At 37.4% G+C, this 25,488-nt stretch overlaps 1 protein-coding gene across 2 annotated transcripts; it reads right to left on the bottom strand.

Moving 5' to 3' along the window:
• Positions 1 to 7,880: 7,880 nt before the first annotated feature.
• glipr2 (GLI pathogenesis-related 2) lies at positions 7,881 to 21,845 on the bottom strand. Of its 2 annotated transcripts, none has more exons than XM_036563002.1 (14): positions 21,776 to 21,845; positions 18,543 to 18,715; positions 14,918 to 14,944; positions 13,723 to 13,932; positions 13,520 to 13,597; positions 13,118 to 13,300; positions 12,800 to 12,904; positions 11,867 to 12,076; positions 11,688 to 11,765; positions 11,190 to 11,372; positions 10,855 to 10,950; positions 10,390 to 10,608; positions 8,691 to 8,768; positions 7,881 to 8,573 (listed from the first exon to the last, which is right to left on the bottom strand). In XM_036563002.1, the coding sequence occupies exons 3-14, from the start codon at positions 14,922 to 14,924 to the stop codon at positions 8,413 to 8,415; spliced, it is 1,608 nt and encodes a 535-aa protein (XP_036418895.1). In that variant the 5' UTR covers positions 14,925 to 14,944; positions 18,543 to 18,715; positions 21,776 to 21,845; the 3' UTR covers positions 7,881 to 8,412. The 2 variants fall into 2 exon arrangements, with proteins under 2 accessions (XP_036418895.1, XP_036418896.1); XM_036563003.1 differs by having other exon boundaries at positions 18,543 to 18,711.
• Between the last annotated feature and the right edge of the window lie 3,643 nt (positions 21,846 to 25,488).

Here is a 25,488-nt window from a genome sequence, read left to right as displayed (position 1 = left end):
TGTAAGGAACAATGACCTCACCTTTAAGAAAAATATCCATTCACAATAAAATGAAACTATTGTATATTAGCACAAGTTGACCAGGGAGGGTTATAACAGGGAATAAAGTGGGAATAAATGCAGATGCATTCATTTCCTTATTATTTAAGTATTACTTTATTTAAGTGAAAGTATTGTAATGAAGGTAGCTTTAGATTGTTAGCATTCATTGGCTGAGCACCACTCACATTAAACATGGCATGCTAATGTGGAGAAGTTCTGTCAAGTCAGTACCTTGAATTTCTTAGTGTCCAGTGCCTGCTCTCAATGAAACTAACTGATGCTAATATATTTTGAGTTACTTGAGTATGAGTCATCTTAAAGGAAAGAAAATACCAAAGAAAAAAAAAATAATATATATATATATATATATATATATATATATATATATATATATATGAGATGAGACCAAGACAAGTTTGAGTACAAATAGTATCGTGGCACTAAATCATTTACTTTTCTATACTGGAAAGTCTCCATAGGGACTGAATACATAAGACCAGAAATGGCAAATAGCACAACAAGGACTTAAACCTAGCCCCTAACTCTCCAATGTGGAGCAGTACTTTGACCAACTGTACCTTCAGTGATACTGTTCTAGCTACTTGTTATTGGAACAAAAATGCCTCAAACTAGTCTGTTTGGACTAAACATTAACTGCCATTATGCAAGTCTAGCAATGAGAGTCTCTGAGCTAGGCCACTGGTGTGTTAATATTCGGAAATTCCTTTTCGTATATTCGTGGAAATTCTGTTAGGAATACAAAGTCAAGACCTGAGAGTCAGTGTAGGTGTATGTGTGCATGGAGACAGCAGCTGCAAAACTGTTGCTTAGCGAATGTTCAATTATTAATGTAGAGCAGGGTATTGGCTTACACAGGCCTATACACCCATCCCCCTACACACACCTTTCCGGGAACCTAATGAAACATGCCTAACCCAAATTTTGAGTAAGTAAAATAGGGGAAATGAATGATAAATACATTGCTAAATATAACCCAGCTCATCACTGCAACAGAGCATCAAGGCACATGTGCTCATTAGTAGGAACTGTGTCCATTTAGGACACAATTGTGTTGCTTATTATTCATTCACAGAAGTAATGGATAGCAGATGATACTGTGGTGACTGAGCTATGTGCTGTGTGTGCATTTGCATAACCATAAGCCTTTGTGTAGCCTCCATACTGCATTAAAACTGTGCGTCTTGCTGTAATTAGCCTGTTTTGCGCTGCTTTTTTGTGCTACAGTCAAGCATGTGTGTCACAGAAGCTGGCAAGTGAGCCTGGCTATGAATTGTTTACTTCACTGTTCTCATGAAATGCATGTCAGCTCATTACCCTTGTTTAGCTTGCAGGGAAGTCTTCTAACTAGCCACTCAATGTTAAAGCTACATGCTATAGTGTGTGCAGCTGCTATATAAGAGCATTTCTGTTCCAAAATGCTTCCATCCAGCCTGTTCCTTGATGCCATAATGATATGTTTTAATCGTTAGCTTTAATGTGTTTTATTATACTGAAAACTTGTATGTAGAGTTGAGTAGAGTCTGACACACTGAATTATCATTAGTGCTATGTGCTGCATATTGAGCCAAAGTACAAAAATTTGCATTATTTTTGTGGTCATAATAATTCATTATTCTGGTTCTTTGCTGAGAAAAGAAATGTATGAATCCATGCTGAAAAAAATAGCACAGCCCATCATGTATTCCTTCCTGGTCTAAGTCGGTTTATGCTGGCCTAGTGCTGGTCTGGTGCTAGTTTAGCTGGTCACCCAGAATGGTCATGTTGGTTGACCTACATACCAGCATCCAAAACACAGCACATGTTAGTTTAATTTATATTGCTGCTGACCAGCATGGCAGGCAAAACCAAAATGCTGCTATGCTGGTCAGCAGCAATATAAATTAAACTAACATGTGCTGTGTTTTGAATGCTGGTATGTAGGTCAACCAAGATGACCATTCTGGGTGACCAGCGGTCTGGGTGGTCTATGCTGGCTTTTCTAAGAAGCTGCAGGATACAGCTAGCTAACATTTAACATTACATAGATAAAAGCAGTGCTGCATGTTTCTGGATGGACAGTAACCAAAAGTTAGACCTCAGAAATTAAATCGGTTATACATTTACTTTAAAAGTGGGCTGATAACTTGCAGCAGAAAGAGAGAGCATCTGCTACAAGACAAGTTTACCCACACACATCTTCAAGATAGCTAGCAGCAAGGGCAAGTTAGTTGGCTACGTTTTATCAAGTGAAAATTAAGTGAACACAATCTGGTGGAAAGTAGCTAGGTAACATACCTATCAAAAAAATTCTACAAAAAAATATTCTTTTATCACAGTGCCAATTATAATTGCATACTAGTTCAACTTTTTACATTTTGAAGTTTTCTGTGTTTGGTTGCTGTAAGCTTTATCCATTATTTTTGTAGCTTGCACACTGAAAAGCAGGTTTCACCCTGTGGACTAGGCCGCACTGGTTTTGTGCAAGTTTATACTTAAATCTTTACTAAGTTCTAGTTAGTTTCAAACTATCCTTTTTTTTGGGTAGAACACAAATCCTTAAGTCATGCCTTAACTAATAACTCACTAATGAATATGTCACATTAACACAATGCTAACAAAACTGAATATTTGTAGCCATTGTTTGTTTATTTTTTAATGTTTCCTTGCAACAGCCAAATGTGCAGCCTTTTTCCTGGCTAGCCAACGCAACAGCAGCATCGGTTTAGATGTTGCAGCAGCTGCTGCGTCTCACTGAACTGGAGATTTGTGCGGTATCCTCATGTTTAAAGTTAAAACCAGGGAGGTGATTAGAGTTATATAAAACTCTTAAGTAAAACTTTTCTGCTGAAAGTACTCATTGCTGGGTAAAGCCGCTTCCACTATAACAACAATACAATGATAATCCAGTCAAAAATAAAAAAAAAAGCTCACATTGAACAGGAAAAATGGGTTTGTGCAATTAGGAGGGACGAAGGAATGAACTTTGTCATATGGAGGGGATGAACATTTTTGTTAGTATTTCACTGCTGCTGATTGATGTTACATTGAAGGCAGTTTATAAAGTTGGTGCTGTTGGTGGCAGCTTTCAGTGGAACAGTTTTTATGTTTCCCCTCAAAAGCTTGTTCGCTGGAGCCAGTATGTGTGTATGTTTACTTCCATTGCTAGCAAGCTGTTCCAACATCTCCAGCTGGATACAGTTATTTTCTCCTATCATTGTATCACTCTGTAGACATTAGCCGATGTCTCGTACTCTGATAGGTGTGAAGGAATTCTTCCACAAAGAATTAATATTCTTTATTCAGTTTGGACTCCCATATTGTGGTGTGTTTGGTGTTCTCCAATACTGGATCATCCAATTTCAATTCAAGTGACAGCTTTCCAGGGTGAGCTGAAGTGAAACGAATGCCAGTATTTTTGAGGTTAATAATTGTCATAACGCAGCAGTGGAATTTGTTTTACATACTTACATTTCTTGTGAAAAGGGCCTAATAGCTTCATACATTTATCTTAAGTTTCACCTTTTGGTACAATTCAAAATATTTTTTGAAAATACATTAAATCCACCAGGCTTTTTTTTCGGAATTTAAAAATAGCCCAAGACTTATATTTGACCCCAAAAAGAGATGTATACATGTCAATTCTACCATTCCAAAATCAGCACAGCTGAATTGTCAGCTTCAGATCAATGATGCATAACTGCTTTTTACAACCATACTATTTACACATTTTGCAAACAAGTTTGTAATCGTGTATTTATGTATTGTTAGAAGTTATATTCTCAGAGCCGAGGTCATAGAAATGGATGCAAGAGCTTAATTTAGTGATTGAGTGTTAGGCATAGTGGCCCACAGCTCATTTGGCAGGGCTGCTGGATATTGCCTGACCCTGTTTTCATTGCCTGGCTGTTGCTGGCAATCCCCGCGAGGAAAGCTAACCTGAATGGAACAAAATCCTCCTCCACCACTGAGACAACAAAACAGCTCTATAGAAACGGCCACTGCCACTGCTATAGAAACAGCAGGCACACAGCAACTCACATTAGTGGAGCAAGAACTCACAATTAAACTATGTATGATTTATGATGTAGTCAATTTTTCACACACCATTTCTCATCATTTAAGTGTGTGAAAAAAAAGTGTTAATGAAAAAGCAATCATCCCCTGTAAAAAAGAAATACGGTGATATAAGCTGCCAATATATTTCAAAATGCAATTTCAGCCTATTTTGGAGGTTCCTCAGTTCAGCCTTGGATTTTAATATTGTTTGCTAAACTCAAAATAAAAAAATAAAAGTATTTAAATAAAGCTTTAATTTATACCACTAGGAGGACTGCAGAAGGGGTAATATAATATAAATTCTAGGGGTGTAACGATATACATATTTTCAGGGTTGGTAAAATTTGAGCTAAAATTTCTATTAGATTTTCGATACTCTATGTCTTAAAAATGGATTAATTGAAATCATTACACCCTTAATTTATATATCATCCAGTTGTATGCAAAGGTTTGGACACTCCTGGTCAAATGGCACATTCTCGAAGTGAAAATAAGTTAGCACATCCTCTACAGAGAACACCCTTCTACACATTTGAATGCAAAATTACTGTTTATTTGCTGGATTTGACATTTTGGGGGAAAAACATAAAATATCGCCTGTACAAAATTTGTGGCACATTTTAGATTTTTCCAGTATGTAAAACTCAAATAAAGCAAATAAACAGAAATAGTCCACTATAAGGTATTTTTTGTTACCTGTAGAGGTGCTAACTTATTTTCACTTCGAAAATCAACAAAACACACAATTTGTTGAAACTTTTGCACATGGCTGGAATATCCAGGGACAAAAGGCAAAAATGATATAATTATATACATAACATATTAAATATGAAAAACTTTTGCACAGGCTACCTTTTATGATTTATTTTTTAATTATAAATAAATTGTGCATAAGTGTGTTCACAGCAGAAGATATATTTCCACTTTTATTTGACCATTGGTGCCCAAACTTTTGCATACAACTGTACTAATTAGCAAGAGTAAGCTATATGAAATCACATGCTGAATCTAAAAGCGTGATGATATATAGGATTTTATGCACTTTTCTGTGTACTGTCTTAAAACAAATGTGGGCCAAGAATCACTTTGGGTTCCCTGTAGAACCTTGCAATGAATGGTTCTTTAAAGAACCATGTTTGTAAACACCCTGTGCGAGTGTGAAGAACCATTTTGAAGTAAAAAAAAAAACAAAAACAAACAAAGGTAACTATACATCCCAACTAAGGACCACCTTGTGCATGTGTGGTACATGGGGCTGGAGACTGGAGTTCACTGGAGTTTATTTACTGCACATTTACTGCACATTTAATGTTTATTTAAGCACATGGAACTATATTTTTCTGTTTTTTGTGACTTATACAGCTTCCTGCCATACCACGGAGTAATGATTTGAGGGGCTATGAGGGGGAACCAGAATATCAACTTTCATGGCCAACTTTTAAAAAATGCCCCCCTATACCTCTCCAATCAGCAGCCAGCACAACAGCCAATCAAATCACTGTGAACCAAGTCAAGACTTTTTGAGCAGGACAGTTTCGGCGGCAAAATGAAAACACCTGTAGGCTTTGAGAGATTGTTCAGTGTGAGTGTGTGCATGTGTGGAAAGGGGTCAGGCAGGGTTATAATTTATGTGTGTGAGGATGATTGATGTGTTTCAGTTTATTTGTTTTCATTTTCTTTTACTTTTTTAGTAAGTTAGTAGGCCTGAAAACTGGGTCACAAAATTACAAATATGAAGCCTGAAACACTGCAACACTTCGGTCTGTTGGTTTTACTCTAAAGTCCATATAAATATATTTTTCATATATTCACTTCTATATGTTTGCAAAGGGAGATATGTGAATGCAATCACACATCTTTTCATACAATGACCATTGTTTTCAAACTATTCCTTTTTTTCTTAATAATAATACTTTACTTTAAGTTATACTTAAGTATATTTGTGAGAAAAGTCATCGTTTACAGATTAACTTTTAGTTCCTAATTTCTTTTTTGTGTGCGTTTAATTCCAATTTGTTATGTTGGTAACCACGTGTCCTGCAGTGTGACTGGTCACACCTGACTCTCATTTTAGACCAGGAGAGCATTAAAAAAGGAAGAGGAATCTGTATGCGATTCCTATCCTGATTAAAGGGAAACTTCACCAATTTTTCAAAATTTTCACATATTTCAGTTGTTAAGATGTAAAGTCATTCAGAACGATTTGATATGAATACTACTATGTAGTAGTGATAGGAACCAGACATCTAAAGTGTTTAATGGCTCTAAAATCTACCTCACATGAAGATATTTCATAAAATGGTTACAAATATGTTGCCTGATACCTGAGACTTTAGATTCTATATGAATATTTTCTTTATACGTTTTCTTTTTTAATATATTTATGGAAAGGTACAAGCAGGGTGATGCATCATTTCACTTCAAACCACTCCTGATGTTGTTCACATCTTGGTTATTTGAATTATGCAGAAATGTTGAAAAGTCTGTAGAGTTCCCCTTTCATGCTGGATATAGTAAGAAGGTCCATTTGAGGTTCTATACATTTATTTATACCTCTACTCAGGTTGTTTTTTACTTGAATCAAGGTACTAATTAAATCTTTATTTCAATGAAGAAATAGTCACTTGAATACGGATTTTGGCAACTCTGCTATACACACTGAAATCATCATTTAACTGTTGGTTTGAGATATAATTGGACAAGAATTGTCATTGTCCTTCCACAAGCAGCAAAATACAATGACTCTGCATACATAAAAAATAAAAGAGCTTTTCTCTTGAACCTGATTCTTTCGAACTAGGTGACATCCTGTTCTGTGCTTTTCTCAAGGTAGTCAATGCCATGCTCCCTTTGTGGATATATCTAATCTAGAGAGAGAGGTCACTATATGATATATGTTTGGCCTTTATACAATCCAGGGTGTGAGTTCAAAAATTAGGGCATGGAGATCACCAGATAATCTTGTCTCATATTGCCCTACTGGAATAACAATGAGCCAGAATGGGCCAGGTAAGAGGACACCATGCCATTCAGGTTGTGCATTCCTACTCAGCCTGTTTTCTGCTCTATTTAAACCTGGTTGTGTTTTTTATGTGAGTCAGAAAATGCATGGTAGTGTTTCCAGGGTGATGGTCAAAAAGGCCTCCTGCTAAGCTCTAACATGCTCTTTTACATAAATTAGAAATATAGTTATTTATGCTTTTCTTTGGACTCATACTTGTAAAGAAAGGCAACAGTTCCATATCATCTGTAGCAGTGGTCAAAAACAATCTTCCAGGTCTCACCTCCAACCCAAATCTGACCTCAATCAGCTAATTAAGGACTTCTGAAGGCAGGTGTGATTTCATTGGATCAACTGTGTGTTGCAAACTGCATGTTGCTACATTAGTCATATTACTTAATTATAATGACTGCACAGATCACGGATGCAATTAACGGTTTTCCTGTTCTGTAAATATTCCTACAAACCAAACTCAGACACCACAGCAGCATTGCCCATGCCTTATAACACCTGTGGAACTGCAGTAGCTTGTTGGTGCCATCTGCTGATCTTTTTGGGAAAGTACATGGTGTGAACTGTTTAAACTCATGCCAGTCTTTTTCACATTCAAGCTACCTTCATGCCTGTGAGCAATAGCCCTAACTCTAGCAAAAAACAGTTAGTTGGAAATCATTTTTGGCTGAGCTCAGTCTTTTAGGCATGTTCTTTCTCATGGGCCTCAAGGACCTGAGAGAAACCATATGAACTCCAGTCAGTGCTTACAATGGCAAGGTCAGGGTTCTTATCTCTTAGATTTCTTTAATCATCAACAGTAATTTCTTCCATTTTAATTTTAGATAAATGCATGACACCATCATTAGATTTATACATCCCTCTGCAAAACATCCCTTGTTAATACTTGATTAAGCCCATTACCTATTGATATGTAGCCTATTTGGCTCAACTGGAAACAACAAATAAGGCAAAAGTACAGTAAAATATTTTTGTTCTATCTGTATCCCTCCCAACTCCATTATGACTAATTCTCAGTGTGTCCAGTTGATCTAACCATGCTCTGCTCTCAAATGTTTGCTTTTGTAGCAACTGTTGCAAGATTGGACAAGCTTCAAAGAATAATGGCAAAAATCATATTCAATCCAGTGAGAAATGTAGGTATTTTGGCAAAATAAAATAAGGGATCCCACCACCTTACTTCTAAATAAACTTGCATCCTTTGGAATCTTTGGCTATGAAAAACACAACTAGACTGTAATGTTTAACTTTGTGCTGCCAACCAGGTTTTACTGGGAGAGCTAGGTTGTGTTAGTGTACACTCATTTTCCAGCAGGTTTCACATTGTCCTGAAAGTAGCCGGGGTTGGTGATGTTGCCAGCTGGCTCATAAAAGGCTACGGTGATGAACAAGCCCTTCCCATCTGTCGCTATCCCGACTCCAGCACGCTCTGAAGACTTCCATACCATCTGAGTGAAGTTTCCTAACAACCACATACAAGATTCTATGACATACTGCCTCAGATGCAAGTATTTTGTTGATAATTAATGCAGTATAACAGAGTTTGACAGCTAAGGTCTGTGTAAATGGTGTAGCATACCAGTTCCACTTTGAAAGGTAGGTGTGGAAAAGTTGTATTTTGAGCTTTCCTTGTACCACCCCTCAGCAACCTCTTCGCCTACAAGGAAGTGAAGCAAAACAATAATAAACATGTTTTTTTGCCAGTTTACAGGTACACCACCACCTTCACACAAATGGTACATTCTAACAAGTCATAGGTCACGTGACTGCAATGTGTGGTGTAAATTAGGCAGACCAGCATTTCCAGTTAGTGTTCAACTGAGCATTCAAGGGGGCCAAAACAAGTGAAGTTAGTGACTTTAAACATGGCAGAATAGCTGACGGTATGCATCACCCAAATGTCTGTCATTCTGGGCTTTTCATTTACAGCTGTTTCAAGGATTTACTGAGAATAGCGTGAAAAGCAAAAAACTACCAATCCTGCGGATGAAAACAGTTTGTGTATCTGACAGGTCAGTAAAGAATACCAGGAATCATGTAAACAGATGAGCCAACACCAAACAAAGCACATCCAGATTCAACACTGGTGTACAGAATATAATCTCTGAATGCTTATCAGACTTCACATCAAATAAGCAACAACAGTCTGAGACCATATCTGGTGCCAATGCTGTTAGCCAAGAACAAGAAAGCAAGTGTTCAGTGGGCACCGAAACATCACTATTGGACCACTGACAAGTGAAAAAAATTGCTTGGCACAGGTTCCTTCTGTGTGATGCTGATGAAAGGATCTATGCTATTGTAGACACCTGCTCATTCAACATTTCTTACGAAATCAAAAGTATTAATTGAGAGTTTGTTCCACCTTTGCTGCAGTAACAGCCTCTACTCTTTTGGGAAGGCTTCACAGTGGATGTTGAAATGTTGCTCTGAGGATTTGATTGTTTTCAGCCACAAGAACATCAGTGAGGTCTGGTATTTGATGATTAGTTCTAGATCACAAACGCCACTCCAACTCTATCACTCCAGGACACACAGTTACACTGCTCCACAGCCCAATGCTAGGGGGGGCTTTATACCCCTCTTGCAAATGCTAGGCATTGGACATGATGTCCTTAGGCACATGTGTGGAGACCTTAGAAAATTGTACCTAATCATGATTACATTATTATGGTTGCATGTTAAAGTAGGTGATTTCAGCTCAGCAGTTCAAGCTACAAAACCTAACCTTCTCAGTTATCGTGTTAAAGTGCTTCCTGATGCCCAAACATGTTACCAACAGTGCATTTTTCCCCAAACAACTGTACCTATGTAACAGCTAATCTGAACTGATCAGATCCATTCTTTGCATTCAAATGCCTTGGATAAAAGAAGGATTTTTCTGGTGGACAGGCAACCAAAAACCTGGACATTCCAGGGAAATCCTGGATGGGTGGCAACCCTATGTGACAAGGCACAAATCGTCACCGAATGGTTCTAGTAGTTTTCATTGCTTTACAGGCCTTCACAGTTCCTGGATCTCAACCTGTCCACGTCCAGGCAAATTCTTGTTGTTCTGCAACACATTACTAGATATTCCTAATAAACTGGCAACTAAGTGTATATGTAAGCATTATAATCTGTATAATTTACATATTTATGAAAAAAAAGAGAGATTTGACCTTTTCTGAATTTCGCAACCAAAACTGTGTTTTACATTTCCTCAAATATGTATGTGAGAGGAAGAAACACTTATACTCAGTGAGGGGGAAAAACACTTATACTCCGTTCTAGCTTACCAGTAGGTGCTGTCAAAGTAGACGTCCATTTGTATGACATGGTTTCTCCATGGCCTTTCTTGCTGTTCTTCAGGGTTTTAATGCTCACCAGGTGAGCTGCCCATTCCTGTGCCTCTTTAGAGAGGACAGGGCACTGTGAGAGAGGGCGTACCCCGTGGCGCTGACGGTAATGGTTCATTGCTGCCAGCAGTTGGCTGGGGAACTGAGCCAAATTCTCACCTTCATGAGAAAGACAAATGATTGCATGATAATTGACATGGGAGGATAACTGTAATTTTATTGCTTTATGAACTGCAATTTCTCACTCTCATTACTATATAAATTACATGTCAGTATTATAAGCAGTTACTGAATAACTCAGAGTAGAAAAAAGCTTTAGGGTTAATACTGGCTGAATAGTAAGCCACCTGTTTAAGAGGTTACATTTAGTCTTGGGCTTTTGGTTGACATCATGTTTTGACTCACTTTTGTCCCCTTTTTCAGCAGAGATAGAGGGTGATGGAATCTTGTTTGTTTGAATGCTGAGTCCACCAAGTGCTTGTCCAACGTCGTCTACTGGACCTAACAAGCATAAAGTTTAAAGTCTTGTAATACTGATAATCATACACTCCTATGAAAAAAACAAGCAGTCAATAAAAACCAAAGCCTAATTAAAAACACAAACCAGTACTTCAAAATGAAAGGAATGTGGAAGTCCACATGCTGGTTCTCCACTAATTTAAAGATTGTACATGCACTTGATACATACATCATGAAATAGAACTTATTTAAGCTAACATCACTTCAAAAAGCTTACATACCAGAGGTGGTTGATTTTAGGTCTATAGGGGAACCTGATGGTAGGACATTCTTCGCGAAATAGCCAGGGTTGGAGATATTGCCTGCTGGAAGGTACTGGCCCACCACAAAGATTGCAGCCCCATCTGTGGCCAGCCCAAACCCCACCTCCTTAGTGTCCTTCCATACCACCTGAGTAAAATGGCCTTGATAGGCCAACAGAAGTGGGTGTTATATCACCTAGAACTTGAGTCTATTAACTGTACTGAACCAATTATGTTCTATCATGTACTGTATACACAAACCGTCCACTTTATTAGAAACTCTTTCTGGTGGTTCTGGAGTTGGTAGCCCACCAGTGTGAGTTGCTTCTGGTGGAGGTTGTGTGTAAAAATGTGCTATGAAATGTGCTAATCGGTCTTGATTGTCCAGTCTTGCTTCCACCTGTTACTGCCATTTTAGCTGTTGATGTAATTTACATAAATGTGATGTGTCTAATGACTACTGCGCAGTATATTCACCTGTTCCAGAGGTGAATCCAGGCTTCTTGAAGTTATAGTCTTTAATTTCGCTGTACCAGCTGTCCACTGCCTCACGCCCTGGACAAAAAAGACATTCATACAACAGGTTAGAAACATATAAAGCTAGGTGGTATTGTAATGGGGACAGACTCACAGGACACTAAATACATTGCTCTTGCCTGTAAGGGTTTTGGGTGCTGAGCTCCAAGCATAGTACAGATTCTCTCCATAGTCAGCCTTGCTGTGCTTGAGAGTTTTGATTGACAGCAGGTGCTCTGCCCATGTCTGGGCAGAGCGACACAAATCGTGATTTATGGTGAGTGGCGGGGCACCATGCTGTTCGCGGTAAGTGTTGTGAGTCTGCAGGAACTCCTTCTCAAAGCTGCTGTCTGGGAAACAAAAAGGCAAAAGAATGAATGCTATTCAACTACTAGCTTAAAACAGTAGAATATGTGCACTGTAGAAAACTAATGTAAATCTTTCTGCAAGACATTCAGTCTATTCAGACTGGTAGTAAGTTCCCTTTACCCCAAGACCAGTTGATCAGCCAAGACAGAGTTTCTTTTATTTGGCATTGGAGTTATGAGGCTAATGTTGCTAACAAGTAATGGAAACTTATGCCCCAGTAGTTAGCATCAAAATGCAGGCCTAAATCATCACGCTCTGGTTGAGTTGTTAAATAATCTCAAATAAACTTGCATATGTCCTTTTTCTGGCACTGCTTGGCATACTGTTATTTTTAAAAATGGAAAACTCTAGACAAAACATAGCCTTTAGCTGCTAATACTGTTTTTAACTGTACATTGTATGTTGCCTGTTTTATAAAAACACTTTGGTTCTCAAAAACTCACTTCCAATATTCACTGAAAGGAGATTCTACGAGTATATGTTATGATTTAAATGATCACTAATTCATCTTGAATATGATTGTAATTTTACTGCTTTAACCCCTTAAACAGCAGTTAAGCAGTTACTAAATAATTTATAATAGTTGCTGATGAATTAGCCTTATGATTAATGACTGAATAGTAGGCAGAGAGTTTAAGAGGTTAAATTAAGTTTTGCTCATTTGGACATGTTGATTTCTCAAGTTTGGCTCTTTTTTGACTCACTCTTTTCCCCCGATGGCCCTTTTTCAGCAAAGCCAGAATGTGATGGAATCTTGTTAGGCTGAATACTGAGTCCACCAAGTGCTTGTCCACCACCACCTGCTGGACCTAAGAAGTATAACAATTGCCTTTCTGGATAAGTCTTGAGTCTTGCAATTTAATCAATTTATTTTAATAAAAAATGTTAAAAACGCTATTCAATATGTCAAAATTGGAGGAATGCATTAATAGACGTGTTATTTCTACACTAATATGAAACATGCAAGATCCCTCATGAAATAGGACACTTTCAGACTACCTTTACCTGAAAAGCTTACATACCAGAGGTGGTTGATTTTAGGTCTACAGGGGAACCTGATGGTAGGACATTCTTCTCGAAATAGCCAGGGTTGGAGATATTGCCTGCTGGAAGGTACTGGCCCACCACAAAGATTGTAGCCCCATCTGTGGCGACCCCAAAACCCACTTCCTTGGTGTCCTTCCATACCACCTGAGTGAAGTGGCCTATAGAGAACAACAGACAAAGACGTTATGTCACATAGCACTTCAGTCTTAGAACCGTAAAGAGCCATGAAAAGGTTGTCTGTAACTGGTTTGATTGGCTAGTCTTGCTTTCACAAGTCTATTATTGCAGAGTAAGTTCAGCGTTAACCCTTTAACTGTTGAAATAATTTCCATATACTTATATAACAAGTAGAGCATGGTAATTCCATGGGTATTCACCTGTTTCAGAGGTGAATCCAGGTTTCTTAAAGTTGTAGTCTTTAATTTCACTGTACCAGCTGTCCACTGCCTCACGTCCTGGACAAAATTGACATTCATATGACATGTTAGCAACACATACAATACTGTGGCAAAGTCAAAGACTTTGCCCAGGATAACTAGGCAACACTCTAGGGAGAAGACCTTCAGTATGTTTCACTTGCCTGTAAGTTTTTTAGGCGAGGAGCTCCAAGCGTAGTACAGGTTCTCTCCATAGTCAGCCTTGCTGTGCTTGAGGGTTTTGATTGACAGCAGGTGCTCTGCCCATGCCTGGGCAGAACGACACAAATCACGGTTAATAGAGACGGGAGGGGCACCGTGCTGATTGCGGTAAGTGTTGTGAGTCTGCAGGAACTCCCTCTCAAAGCCACTGTCTGGGAGACAAAAAAAGAACAAATGTTATGCAACGAGTAGCCTAAACACAGTAGAACAGTTGCACTGTAGAGGACTAATGATGAATCTTGATGCAAGGTGTTGAGTCCAGTCAAACTGGGGCTAATGCTTAAATCAATAGTTCTAAAATCTAATTTGCACAATTTTCACCTAACCCCAAATCTAGTCAATCAACCAAAACATCTTTGAAGTTAGCTTCTGTAGCTTTGTGATGTTAATGTAGCTAACAAGTCAAGGAAGTTTACACCTCACCAATTAGCATTGTGTGTTGTCCACACTTGACTCAAACTGTGTCAGTCACTACGTCAGTGTGAGGAATCACATAAGCAAGTCTATTTGAGGTTACTTAACAATTCAGTGAGACTTGAGGCAAGTCTATGATGATTTAGGCATGTAGTTTGCATGATGCTAATTGGCTGCTGTTGCTATTTCTTTAAAAAGGGACATTCAGTTTCCCACACTAGGCGGAAAACATCATAGAAATCTAGTCTTTGCAAATGTCATTATGTAGGTAACTATATGTGTTACTGACTACTATTTTGACTTTGTCTTATTATCTGCTGATGGAAAGACAGAAATGGGCCTTTTAGCAGGCAGCAGCACAGCATGAGCTAGCAGCCTAAAGCACTATCCTTACTTTGATGCTTCTGTCCTTTGTGTGACAGAAAAAAGTGACAAAAATAGATGACAGATAAAAAAAGAGACACAAAAATCATAATTACAAAGCAGTCACTGACTAAAACATACTTTTAAGAGTAAGTTTGTGGAATTTGCTTTAAGAGTGGCTTGAGGCCCAATCGAACCATTAAACATTCGGGAGAACCACCTTGTTGTGCCATTATTATTAATTGTAGATTATTATGGTAAGGAACATAAAGGATAAAGCACATGAAGATAAAATAGGATGCGTGGATAAGCATTTAATTATCACACTGAGAAGATTCATGGCATTTAGGCCAAACTTACCTGCCATTCTTGATGTACTTTTGAAAGCTGTAATGCAGAGAAAACAAGCAAGTTACTTGAACAAATTGTTTACCTTCCTTGCTGAAAAAAACAGCACACACCAGCATGTATTCAGTGCTGGTCTGGTGCTGGTTTAGCTATTCACTCAGCCTGGTCATGCTGGTTGACCAGCATATCAGTATCCAAAACTTAATATACATTGGTTTTACTGATGACTAACTATGCTAGTCTATGCTGATTTTTCTTTCAGTGTTATGTTTATAAGCATAACTCTTTAAAAAAAATGACAAACAGATCAGTCTGTCAATAGTACCAGCTCCCATCAGTCTTTAGCCTGTGGGAAAGGTGTGAAAGAACACATAAACAAAGCTCATTTACTCCTAATACGCTGTAACTGCTGATCTGAATGCTGCAATTTACATGGAATTTCAGACAGCTGTGGCAGGATGTTTAACCGGATTGTTATACCACAAATTAAGAGTTAACTTGTTGTGCCTTGTTTGTCCTCATACTTATGTATGTTGTGGTGCTCAATTAACTTTACACTCTACACTCTATCATTAGGTGTCTTATGTCGGTGTCACTGTTGTGTTGAGCACTGTTGTCTTTGGCTTTAGTACAAGCACATCAAAGCTACAATGCTTCTCCAGAAAGAGCTTTTTAACTGTTTGCTATGCAAATGCATTGCTATCATATTTGCAAATGGAAAGATCTCATCTCTTACAGTTTCAGTGCCCACACACATACAGACACAGTGACATGAAAGCTAAGGGCCACAAGCAGGTTTCAACTGTACTTATGTGTAAAAAGAATTTTTCAAGCCTGAACCCATCACTAACCTCAGAGACATTTTGCTTTTTCGGTTTTAAAACATTAAACACACAGCTTTTGTAAAACACACTTAACAAAGTTGGGACTGTGGTATTGGTCCGGATATTTTAGGATAGTTTTTTCTCTGCTTTTCCTACAAACTCCATTTTTGTTCTGATAATCAGGACTGTTTCTTTTCATATAAAGGCAGAAGCAGTCACTTAGGGCCACCAAGCAAGGGTCCCACAAGCAAGTTACATGCTTCTTCTCTTTCTTCTTTTTATTATTCTACAGTCAAAAATTTGCAATGCTACTTCTTCTAAAGCTTTCAAGCCAGAACCATGAAACTCTGCAGGATAATAGAGCCTATACCCAAATAGGTTGTTCGTGCTTTTTTTTAACCATTTTGACTGCTGGTGTTTGTATAGCATTTGTTCAAACACATTCCACCACAGTCAGTATACACTCTGCAGGCAAAGGAATGACACTTTAAGTAGTAGGAGTAGGAATTCATAGTATGAGTAGGAATTCCATTTCTCAGTGGTTCTGTTGCCAGTGATGGGACCTCTCTACAATTGAATGACTTCTTTTTAGGCAATTAAGACACTATAAATTGAACCAATTACTTTTCCTAACGCAGATGAATGAAATGGGTTGAGGCTTTCAGTTCTAAGTGCACTCACTTTTTACTTACTTTATTACTGTAAATATGTGTGTATGGTGAATAACTGCAAACAGGATAGAGGAAAGACATACAGCTGTAGCTCATCTTTAGCTGGGTGAAATATTGCAAACCAGTCTTATGACTTTATCATATAAAATCTTCCCAAGTTTTTTTATCTACTGTAACATTGTGCAATACATAAATAAATAAGTAAATAAATAAATAAGTCTGCAGATTTGTATACTGGAACTTTTACAGTTCAAGTAATTGTCAAACCATTTTTGACTGTTTTCCCATTCTTGCTTGATATAGGATTCCAGCTGCTCAACAGTTTGGGGTCACCTTTGTCATATTTTTTGTTTCATAATGCAGCAAATATTTTCAATGGATGACGGGTTTGGACAGCAGTCAGGCCAGTTTAGCACCCAGGCTCTTTTACCATGGAACCATGCTGTTGTAATATGTGCAGAATGTGGTTTGGCATTGTCTCGCTGAAATAAGGCCTTCCCTGAAAAAGACGTCATCTAGATGGCAGCATATATATCCAAAATATTTTGTTTAGCATTGTCCCTCTCCTCTTTAGATTGGAGGTTGCAGCTTACACAGCTTAATCTTGCCCTAGCATACAGAGATTTTTCTGGATTTTCTGATTCTTTTAATGATATTTTGTACCGTAGATAATGAAATCCCCAAGTTCTTTGCTATTTTACATGGAGAATCGTTATTCTTGAATTATTGCAATATTTGGCCATGCTGTCTTTCACAGAGTGGTGAACCCCTCCCCATCTTTACTTCTGAAATACTCAGCATATAGACTCAGTATATGAACAATGTTCGTCAAAGTGTCTATTTTGCCACAAAGAGTAGATTTTAGCTAAATAATAATTTTGCAGTTGCCTTTTCCAAACTTTTGTCAAAAGCATCTATTGAAACTCTTTCCCACTGAAAGTTAGTTTGAAAACTTGAAAGGTTTGAGTGCTGGTAAGTGTTGACATCACAAAAAGGATAACCCTGCCCCAAATATTGCTACAAACTGTTATTGCAAAATGACGAAGAAAACATGATCATTTGTATTAAAAACATTTCAGAAGGCTATTTATAAAAGTAAAATATTCTTTTGTATATAGAGTCACATGCAAAAGTTTGCAAATTACATGTTTTGTTGATTTTCTATGTGACAAGTACACATACATAGAAGAGGAGATATTTTCTTTGGTGAAAAATTATTGTTGGATAGAAAAGCCAAATTGTTTGCCAGGTTTTTGTCATTGTTTGACAGTAAAACAAATGGGAAAAAGTGCAGACTTGAACTGTCAATACAGAATGTAAATCAAATGTAAATGCCATTCTTTACATGATTTCTGTGTAACAATATAAATACATAGTTGCATACAGTCTTATGCAAAGGTTTGGGTGCCCCTTGTCATATTGCATGTTTTGTTGATTTTCTAAGTGAAAATAAGTGCAAACCCTCTACAGAGAATTTCTGTCCATTTTAATGCACAACTACTGTTTATTTGCTGAATTGTGGAAAAAAAAAAACATAAAATGTGGCCAGTGCAAAAGCTATGATGCATTTTATATTTTACATTTCATTTTATTTTCAACATGTTGAACTCAGCAAATAAATGGAGTTTGTGCACTAAAATTGGCAAAAAAACGTGCCATTTGACCAGGGATATTCAGCCTCGTGTGTACAACATCATGACATTAATTCATGCATTTGTTTGAATTACATCATTTGTAGCTCATTGAATCAATTTGGAAAATGCTGTCAAAAGATTTCATGTTTATTTTATTGTCAGTTATAAATGTTACTGTCAAGTTAGTGTACAAGTTACTGTAGGCTTGTCTTTTCATTTTCCGTGTTTTTTACAATTACTTGACATTCAAACAAATGCACAAAGACATAAGTAGAGGCGCAAACCTGTTACTATAGAAAGTGAAAGATTTATGGCAGTAAGTATGCAATTACTTGCAGCACAGCAGTCATAAAAATGAATAAATAATGTCAAATGTTATAACCCTAGACATCTAAGATCTTAAATTTCATCAAAAGAATCAAATCTGTGCAGCAAACCATTTGTCATAGTGCTGTGCAAAGCTGTAGTTTGAACATTCGCACATAGCATCACTCATACATGTATATACCTGCTGTCAGTGCACACGCCGGAGTAAACAGTCCTTCCTCTCTTTCGTTCTTTCCTTCTCTCAGTTCCTCTTTTGCTCTGCTCTCTCTTCCTGCGTGCACGCAGAGCAACTATTTATCTGCAGTATGATGTACCTCCCTCTTCTGTGAAGGAACTGTGCACTGAAGAAACTGCCTTTGCGTCACACACACACACACACACACACACACACACACACACACACACTAAGCATGTAATTACAAACACGCACCTTATACATTGTGTCACCAATAACTGTGTAGTTACACATTAGCAATACATGCAGCGACAATGTAACTAATGGTGATTTATTCATTGTTACATATAGACTGCAGTGTAATTACACATGTGTAACAGAGTAAGACTTTCCTATGTGTGGTACACAACAAAGAATTATAAAGGAGGAGACAGGTCATAGTTTGAAATATAAAAGGAAAACCTTATAATGCTCAACATGGCATCTGATGGCTGGTTAAGCCACTAGTGGGAAAAGCCCCCATCGTTGTGGAGATCTGTGCAAGGGCAGTAGCCAGAATAACCCAAAGACTCATGTTTTCTGTGTGTTATTGAGCCAAATGCAGCAAACTATTCATGTGCTTTTTGTCAGATTTTACTGGTGATTTCAAAATATGTTTTTGAAACTGTAACTTAACCTTCAGTTTTGAGTGTTTTGGTCTCTGCCCATTCTAAGAGATAAGAGTCTGGTCTTATATGAGTGGAAATAACTGCCTGGCAGCGTTGCCAAGATGGCTGCCAAGTGAAGGGGCTTTCCTATAAGGACTTTGGTACAAATGTATAATAGTAATCTTGTGTTGTGATGTAGTAACCTAACCAAAGTTCTGCAATGTGATGCCATTTACACAGTAACAGCAGATGACCATTTATCTTATCTTATATTACTGTTTGTTACTGTGATCTGATCAAGTTACCATGTCACAAAAAGAAAAAATACTCTCACTCTATTGCTCATAAGACAAACTATGCTGTTGCAACTATCAAGAGACACTTGTGTAATTACATGAGTAAAAACTGAAATTTAGTGTGTATTTCATAGGCTGTACTACTGTAATCCATCTTTAACAGTGAATACATCACCAGTAGTTACACTGTTATTGCATGCATTGTTATAATATAACTACACAGTTTCAGTAACACATTGTACTCCATACACTGTTAGAAATAAAGGTACTGTGCAGATACATTTTTCGTTAATCAAGGTACAAACAATGTAAATGTTCCCTCAAAGCTACAACAGTGGTTTTAAGGTCTAATTATGCACCTTAAATAAGTTTTCCCAGGTGAAAAGTACATATTTGTACCTTTTCATAACCTAATGTTTTAAAACAGAACAATAAAATAAAAAACCTGTAGACAGGACTGGGTGTGTGGAGTCAAAAATTAAAATATAATTTTAATGGATGATGGTACAATTATGTTTCCTGACTACAGGTACTGAGATGTACCCTTGAGGGTACCACCACAGCGACAAAAGAGGTACTGCCCCAGGAACAGTTTCATACCTTTCTTTATGAGACTGTATGTGTAGTATATATTTAGACAACAGTTTGTTCCAAACACAATTTCAGAAGCGATGCTGTTATTTGTAAAAACAGCATACAACTATTATTATGCTGAGCACTAGCTGCTAAGTACTGACTCACTTTATGCTGCAGCTAACCATTACTAAGTTTCTACTTAGCATAGCATATTTAAAAACAGAAAATGAATACTTTAGATAACTTCTGTAAGGCGATATCTGACCCACAGCTAGTTTGGTCAGATTCTGAAGAAGAGTGTCACAGCAGACATGCATGAGCCTGTGTGTACATAAACAAACTTTTTTGGTTTGGCACCTTTGGTAACAGAACAACTCAACAAACTGGAATTAGAAATGAACAGAATACGATTCAGCAAGCAAGATGGCTGTGAAATGCTTTACAGACTGGCTGGAACAAAACGACTTTCAGGTCAATTTTCTCAAGTAAAAGCCAAGCTGTACCTGATATTGCATCAGTTTTTTGTCTCTGTTCAAAGCACAAAAGGCTACTGCTTTTTGATAATATCAAAGCACACTTGATACAATGTTGGGGCTTCTTTGCTATACGTTTTATTTATTTTGCAAAACTATATAAGAGCAACAGAACACTCGAGGGTGTGTGTTATCTGTGACCGAAGTACCTAGATGTAATAATAATGTCCTATATGTATTTTATGTCCTGTATGTACTATATGTAACTTTCAATGGAAGTTAAAGTCACAGTAGTCTATTCTACATCATCTTAGGCCATTCCTATTGGCTCATTTGTCATAAAAGTTTAACATAGTGTTAACAGCTGCTGGTGAGTTTCAAATGATGTAAAAATGTAAAGATGGCAAAAATAGTGATGCAAGGCTTTGTTCTCAGAGTGACAACATATATGGTAAGCACCTTTTATGTAATCATGTGTCCCGTATATGTTGTAACTATATGATGTATCTATATGTAATAATCTGACCCATGTATACCATACAAAGTCTGAACACTTCCAGTCAATTGACATGTTTTCTAAGTTTTCTCTTTTCTAAGTGAAAATGAGTTAACAAGACGTCTACAGAAACCTTAAATATGGCAGCATAAATATGGCATTCTTCAAAATTTCTATTTTGAAAGAAATTCAGTGAATAAACAGTAATTGTACTTTATAATTTGCAGATCTGTGTTCTCTGTAGAGGATGTGTGCTTATTTATGCTCAGAAAATCAAACATGCAGTGTGACCAGGAGCAGCCAAACAAATATATATATGTGTGTGTGTGTGTGTGTGTGTGTGTGTGTGTGTGATAAAAAGTCCCAAATATACTATATGTGTAACGACCCATGTGTTATTAAATTTAACATTTAAGTGGGAACGATTTTGTTGGTCCTCAGGTTATAGGGCAACCCTATATTTTTCTAGCAAAGACATTATTGTCCTGAAAATGTATGAAAACAAACAAACACACACACACACACACATAGACACACACACACAAACTCTCTCTCACACACACACGCACACACACACACACACACACACACACACACACAAACTCTCTCTCACACACACACGCACACACACACACAGCTTATGTAATTATCATTAATTTCATTTAATTAACTGCCAGAATGAAAAAAAAATGATTCTCATGTTCTAACCTGTTTGGTAAAGTACGATTTACGCTCTGTAACGCATACTCACTCATCTAGTCAAGATCAAGAGGACACAACGTCCTGTTGCGTCATTATAAGTTCCCCTGCTGTGGTTTCTCACCTCATATGCTTTTCTTCCTGTTTGGGCCACATGACCAAGGCAACTCAGGACAAACAGAAAACACTTGCCACATATCAGACTCAGAAAACAGGTTCTTTTGGCTAAACACAGCCTCACATCTCTTAAAGCAGGTGTCCAAACCTTACATTACTGTAAGCACAGCGTGTCAAGTTCAAACAAAGGCTTGTACACAGCATAAGAGTTTTAATTGCTTAACATAACTGACATTTTTCTGAGGTGAAGATGTCTGTTTCAAAACCTTTATTTAGCCACCACTAAAAGCATTACACAAAATTCCCTTGAGGCAAATGCTGGTTAGCTCTGTGCTGATACTTTTCAAGCTATCAACCAAATGTTGAGCTAATATCCATGTTGAAATTGCTTTGTGTGCCCACTGGGTGACTGTGGGAAGGGATGGGTTGCGAGCACACTCAAAAACATGAACCAGGGATTTGGTTCAACTTATAATCTGAACAAATACAGCATTAATTGCGAGTGCATTTTCTACTGAGGGAACAAAATCCACAAATGCTGCCTCTACTCTATTTGACTGAATGGAAATGTGCTACATTCAGCTTCCATGACCTAACAGTGATACTCGTACTACCTCAACACGCACTACAATTCCACCCAAATAATATGTGGTCAACAGCAGTGCTGTGAAACTGACCAATTATACATCTGATGAATTGTGCAGCAACTGGTGGACTACAGTCTGTAACCGTACTACTATTTACATAGTGGACATATTAGGTAGGTGGCCAATGAGTGCAAGGATACAGTACAGAGCCAGAGTAAGAATCAGAAACAATTTATTTTGCAGAGTATTGTTACACATGCAAGAGATTTGTCTTGGTGAGTGCACACATTTATGACATGTAACATGCTAAAAAGATCAGACAAGCTCTCAGACTATTAAGAAATATTGAAATGAAAATAAGACATTTAAGGAATTGGCAAATAAACACAAAAATAAATAAGTAAGTAAGTAAATAAATAAATAAATGAGAGTAGATAACAAAAAGCCAATGTTAAAATAGCAAGAAAGACAAATATGTTACCATTGACACGAATCATTCTACCAAATTGGTTCAAAGTCAGAGTTGAAAATATATTTCAGACTTTTAACTGACTTGGACTTTAGACTAAATTCTTTTTGCTTTGAGTGACAGTATGCCTTACTTCAGTTTATTTCATTTAAAAAATGACTGAACATTCCGTTTTGTCACTAGCCGTGCAATAATGACACTTTATTAAAAACTTTATTAAATGTTTTGGCAGTGACAATTCTAGATAATTTTGAGCACAACTCAAAAGTGTTAGACTAGAAAACACAGCTTGTACATAACAGCTGTACACACATAAAATCATAATATTTTTCAATAAAATTAAAAAGGTACAGGAAAATTTCAAACTTTGAAACACATTTACTTCAAAACAGTGGGATCTAACTGCTCACCATGTGGCAATGAGGGACAGGGATGCACTCACTTCCTGCTTTAAAATGCAGGGGTGTGGATAAAATAAGGCTCCACCTATGGACTGAAAATCTTTTGATGATAATATTGTATGTATTTAGTTTATGATAATCTCTAATCTGAATGCCTTGAGTTTCATATTATAATCATTGTAAATATCTAAGTTTGAATACTAAATAGTTTTTTTTTTCAAATAGTTATTTATTTATTTATTTTTTTATCATGGAACTGCAGTTTGAACTAATTTGGTAGGTCCACATATTTGCAGGGCCCGGGGAGAAATATAATAACTGTTATGTACAGTGTATCAAAGAAAGATATGAACATATTGTCCAAATAGTGATGCAAATAAGCTGTGTTGCAGAGGAGAAGAGAAGTGTTTTGGTTAATGAGTGCTACAGCCCTTTGGGAAAAAAAATATTAGCATATCTGGTTGTGCTGGCTTTGATGTACATTATATGGCCAAAAGTATGTAGACACCCTACCTAATTATTGAGTTCAGGTGTTTCAGCCACGCCTATTGCTAACAGTTGTATAAAATCAAGCACGTAGCCATGCAGTCTCCATAGACAAACATTGGCAGTATGGGTCATACTGAAGAGGTCAGTGACTTTCAATGTGGCACTTTCATAGGATGCCACCTTTACCACAAGCCAGTTCATGAAATGTTTGCCTAGAAGCAACAACAGTTCAGACACTAAACGGTAGACCACACACACCCACAGAGCAGAGACAGCCACAGATGATTGTGTGTTCAGCCCAGATCAGCTGTTAGCCTTCTTTTCTGTAGGTGAATGCATCACTGCTGGTTATGAGACTGATCACAGTGGTGTCATCTGCAAACTTCAGGATCTTCACAGCTGGTTCTTTAAACAAGCTAATCTTTTAAGGTGTGTTCACATTGCAGGCTCTACCATATTGCTCAGTCCTTATAGCTCAATTCTTTTGCTCAAATTCGATCTTTCTGCCTTAATGGGTAAAATGGTTTTAGTGTAAACCCACCTCTGCCCTGAAATGATCCATAAGCATCATGAATAACAACAACAAATAAACAAATTAGCAACACAAGCTTTGACTGTAAAAATGATTTGCTCCCAACAGTTTGTCAGCTGTTCATAATTAAGGCTAGTAGGTGAAAATGGGCCAGATACGTTAATGCTTCTGCTGATGTTACCAGTAAATGATGCAAAAGCGATTCATGACCCCTGTTCACCTTCGTCTTTCTCCAATGATAGCTCAGACGTGTTCAGAGCACATTATCTTTGTAATGAAGGCTTGTTCTGCTGGTTAGTTCAGCTGTTTGTTGTTCATGATGAATATAGTTCATTCTTGTGACATCATGGATTGGAATATGCGCATGTGGGTAGTTTCAGGACAGATAAATGATAGATACCAGTTACCATCAACAAGATTGTAGACGATCAAGTCAGAAAGAATCTGAGCAAATGCTTCTTGTAATGTGAATGTAACAAAGGTGGCTCAGATTTGAAAACATTTAATTTTTGCATTCACAGAGCTCTGAAAACATCAGGACTGTCACAATGGGACCAAAAAATCAGATGCAAGTTGCTTCAATCTTGTAATGTGAATATAGCCATAGTCTCCCAATTGCCCAAATCAAATTTAAGCCTTCATGTACAATAATCAGTGGTTTAACCTGAGAAAACAATTGTGTGTCTGTGCTTTTACTTTCAGATATCCATCTTCAAACCTCAAACAGCACTCATTATGTTACTTTTCATAGTTGCAATAAGATGTACAACCCCCATATTAACCTCAGCTAAATGTAAAAGTTTTTGTTATTAGTCAAATGGAACAGTGCACGTCTGGTAGTTACATGTGTGGTTAAATGGAAACTGTGGCATGGAACATGTCAATTAAACGGTGAATTGCGTTTCTACGAAACAATTTGTGCTCAGTTTAACACTTGGAATCCTGGCGGTCAGCTTCCCAGACACAGATTAAGCCTTGTCCTGGACTACATAGAATTTTGAATGGAGATTCTCCATTGAAAGGAAAATATAGTCTAGGGCTAGGCATAATCCATGCCCGGAAAACTGATCCTTTAGTTATTATTCAGTAATTAAGCTCAAGGCATATTATTCAGTACCTACCGTGCATTATGAAGTAATATCAAATTTTTATGTAACTGGTGTAGTTATA

The sequence above is a fragment of the Colossoma macropomum genome, unplaced genomic scaffold (genome assembly GCF_904425465.1).
Source record: "Colossoma macropomum unplaced genomic scaffold, Colossoma_macropomum, whole genome shotgun sequence".
NCBI classification, from domain to species: Eukaryota; Metazoa; Chordata; class Actinopteri; order Characiformes; family Serrasalmidae; genus Colossoma; species Colossoma macropomum.
Note: the sequence above shows the minus strand (reverse complement) of the source record. Positions and strands in the feature narration are given on the sequence as shown.

Excerpts from the sequence above, each read along its gene's own strand:
- glipr2 (XM_036563002.1), bottom strand. Across the intron at positions 12,905-13,117 it reads CCTAAAATCAACCACCTCTG|GTCCAGCAGGTGGTGGTGGA; the intron begins GTATGTAAGCTT and ends TATACTTCTTAG. Across the intron at positions 11,373-11,687 it reads TGGATTCACCTCTGGAACAG|GCCATTTTACTCAGGTGGTA; the intron begins GTGAATATACTG and ends TGGCCTATCAAG.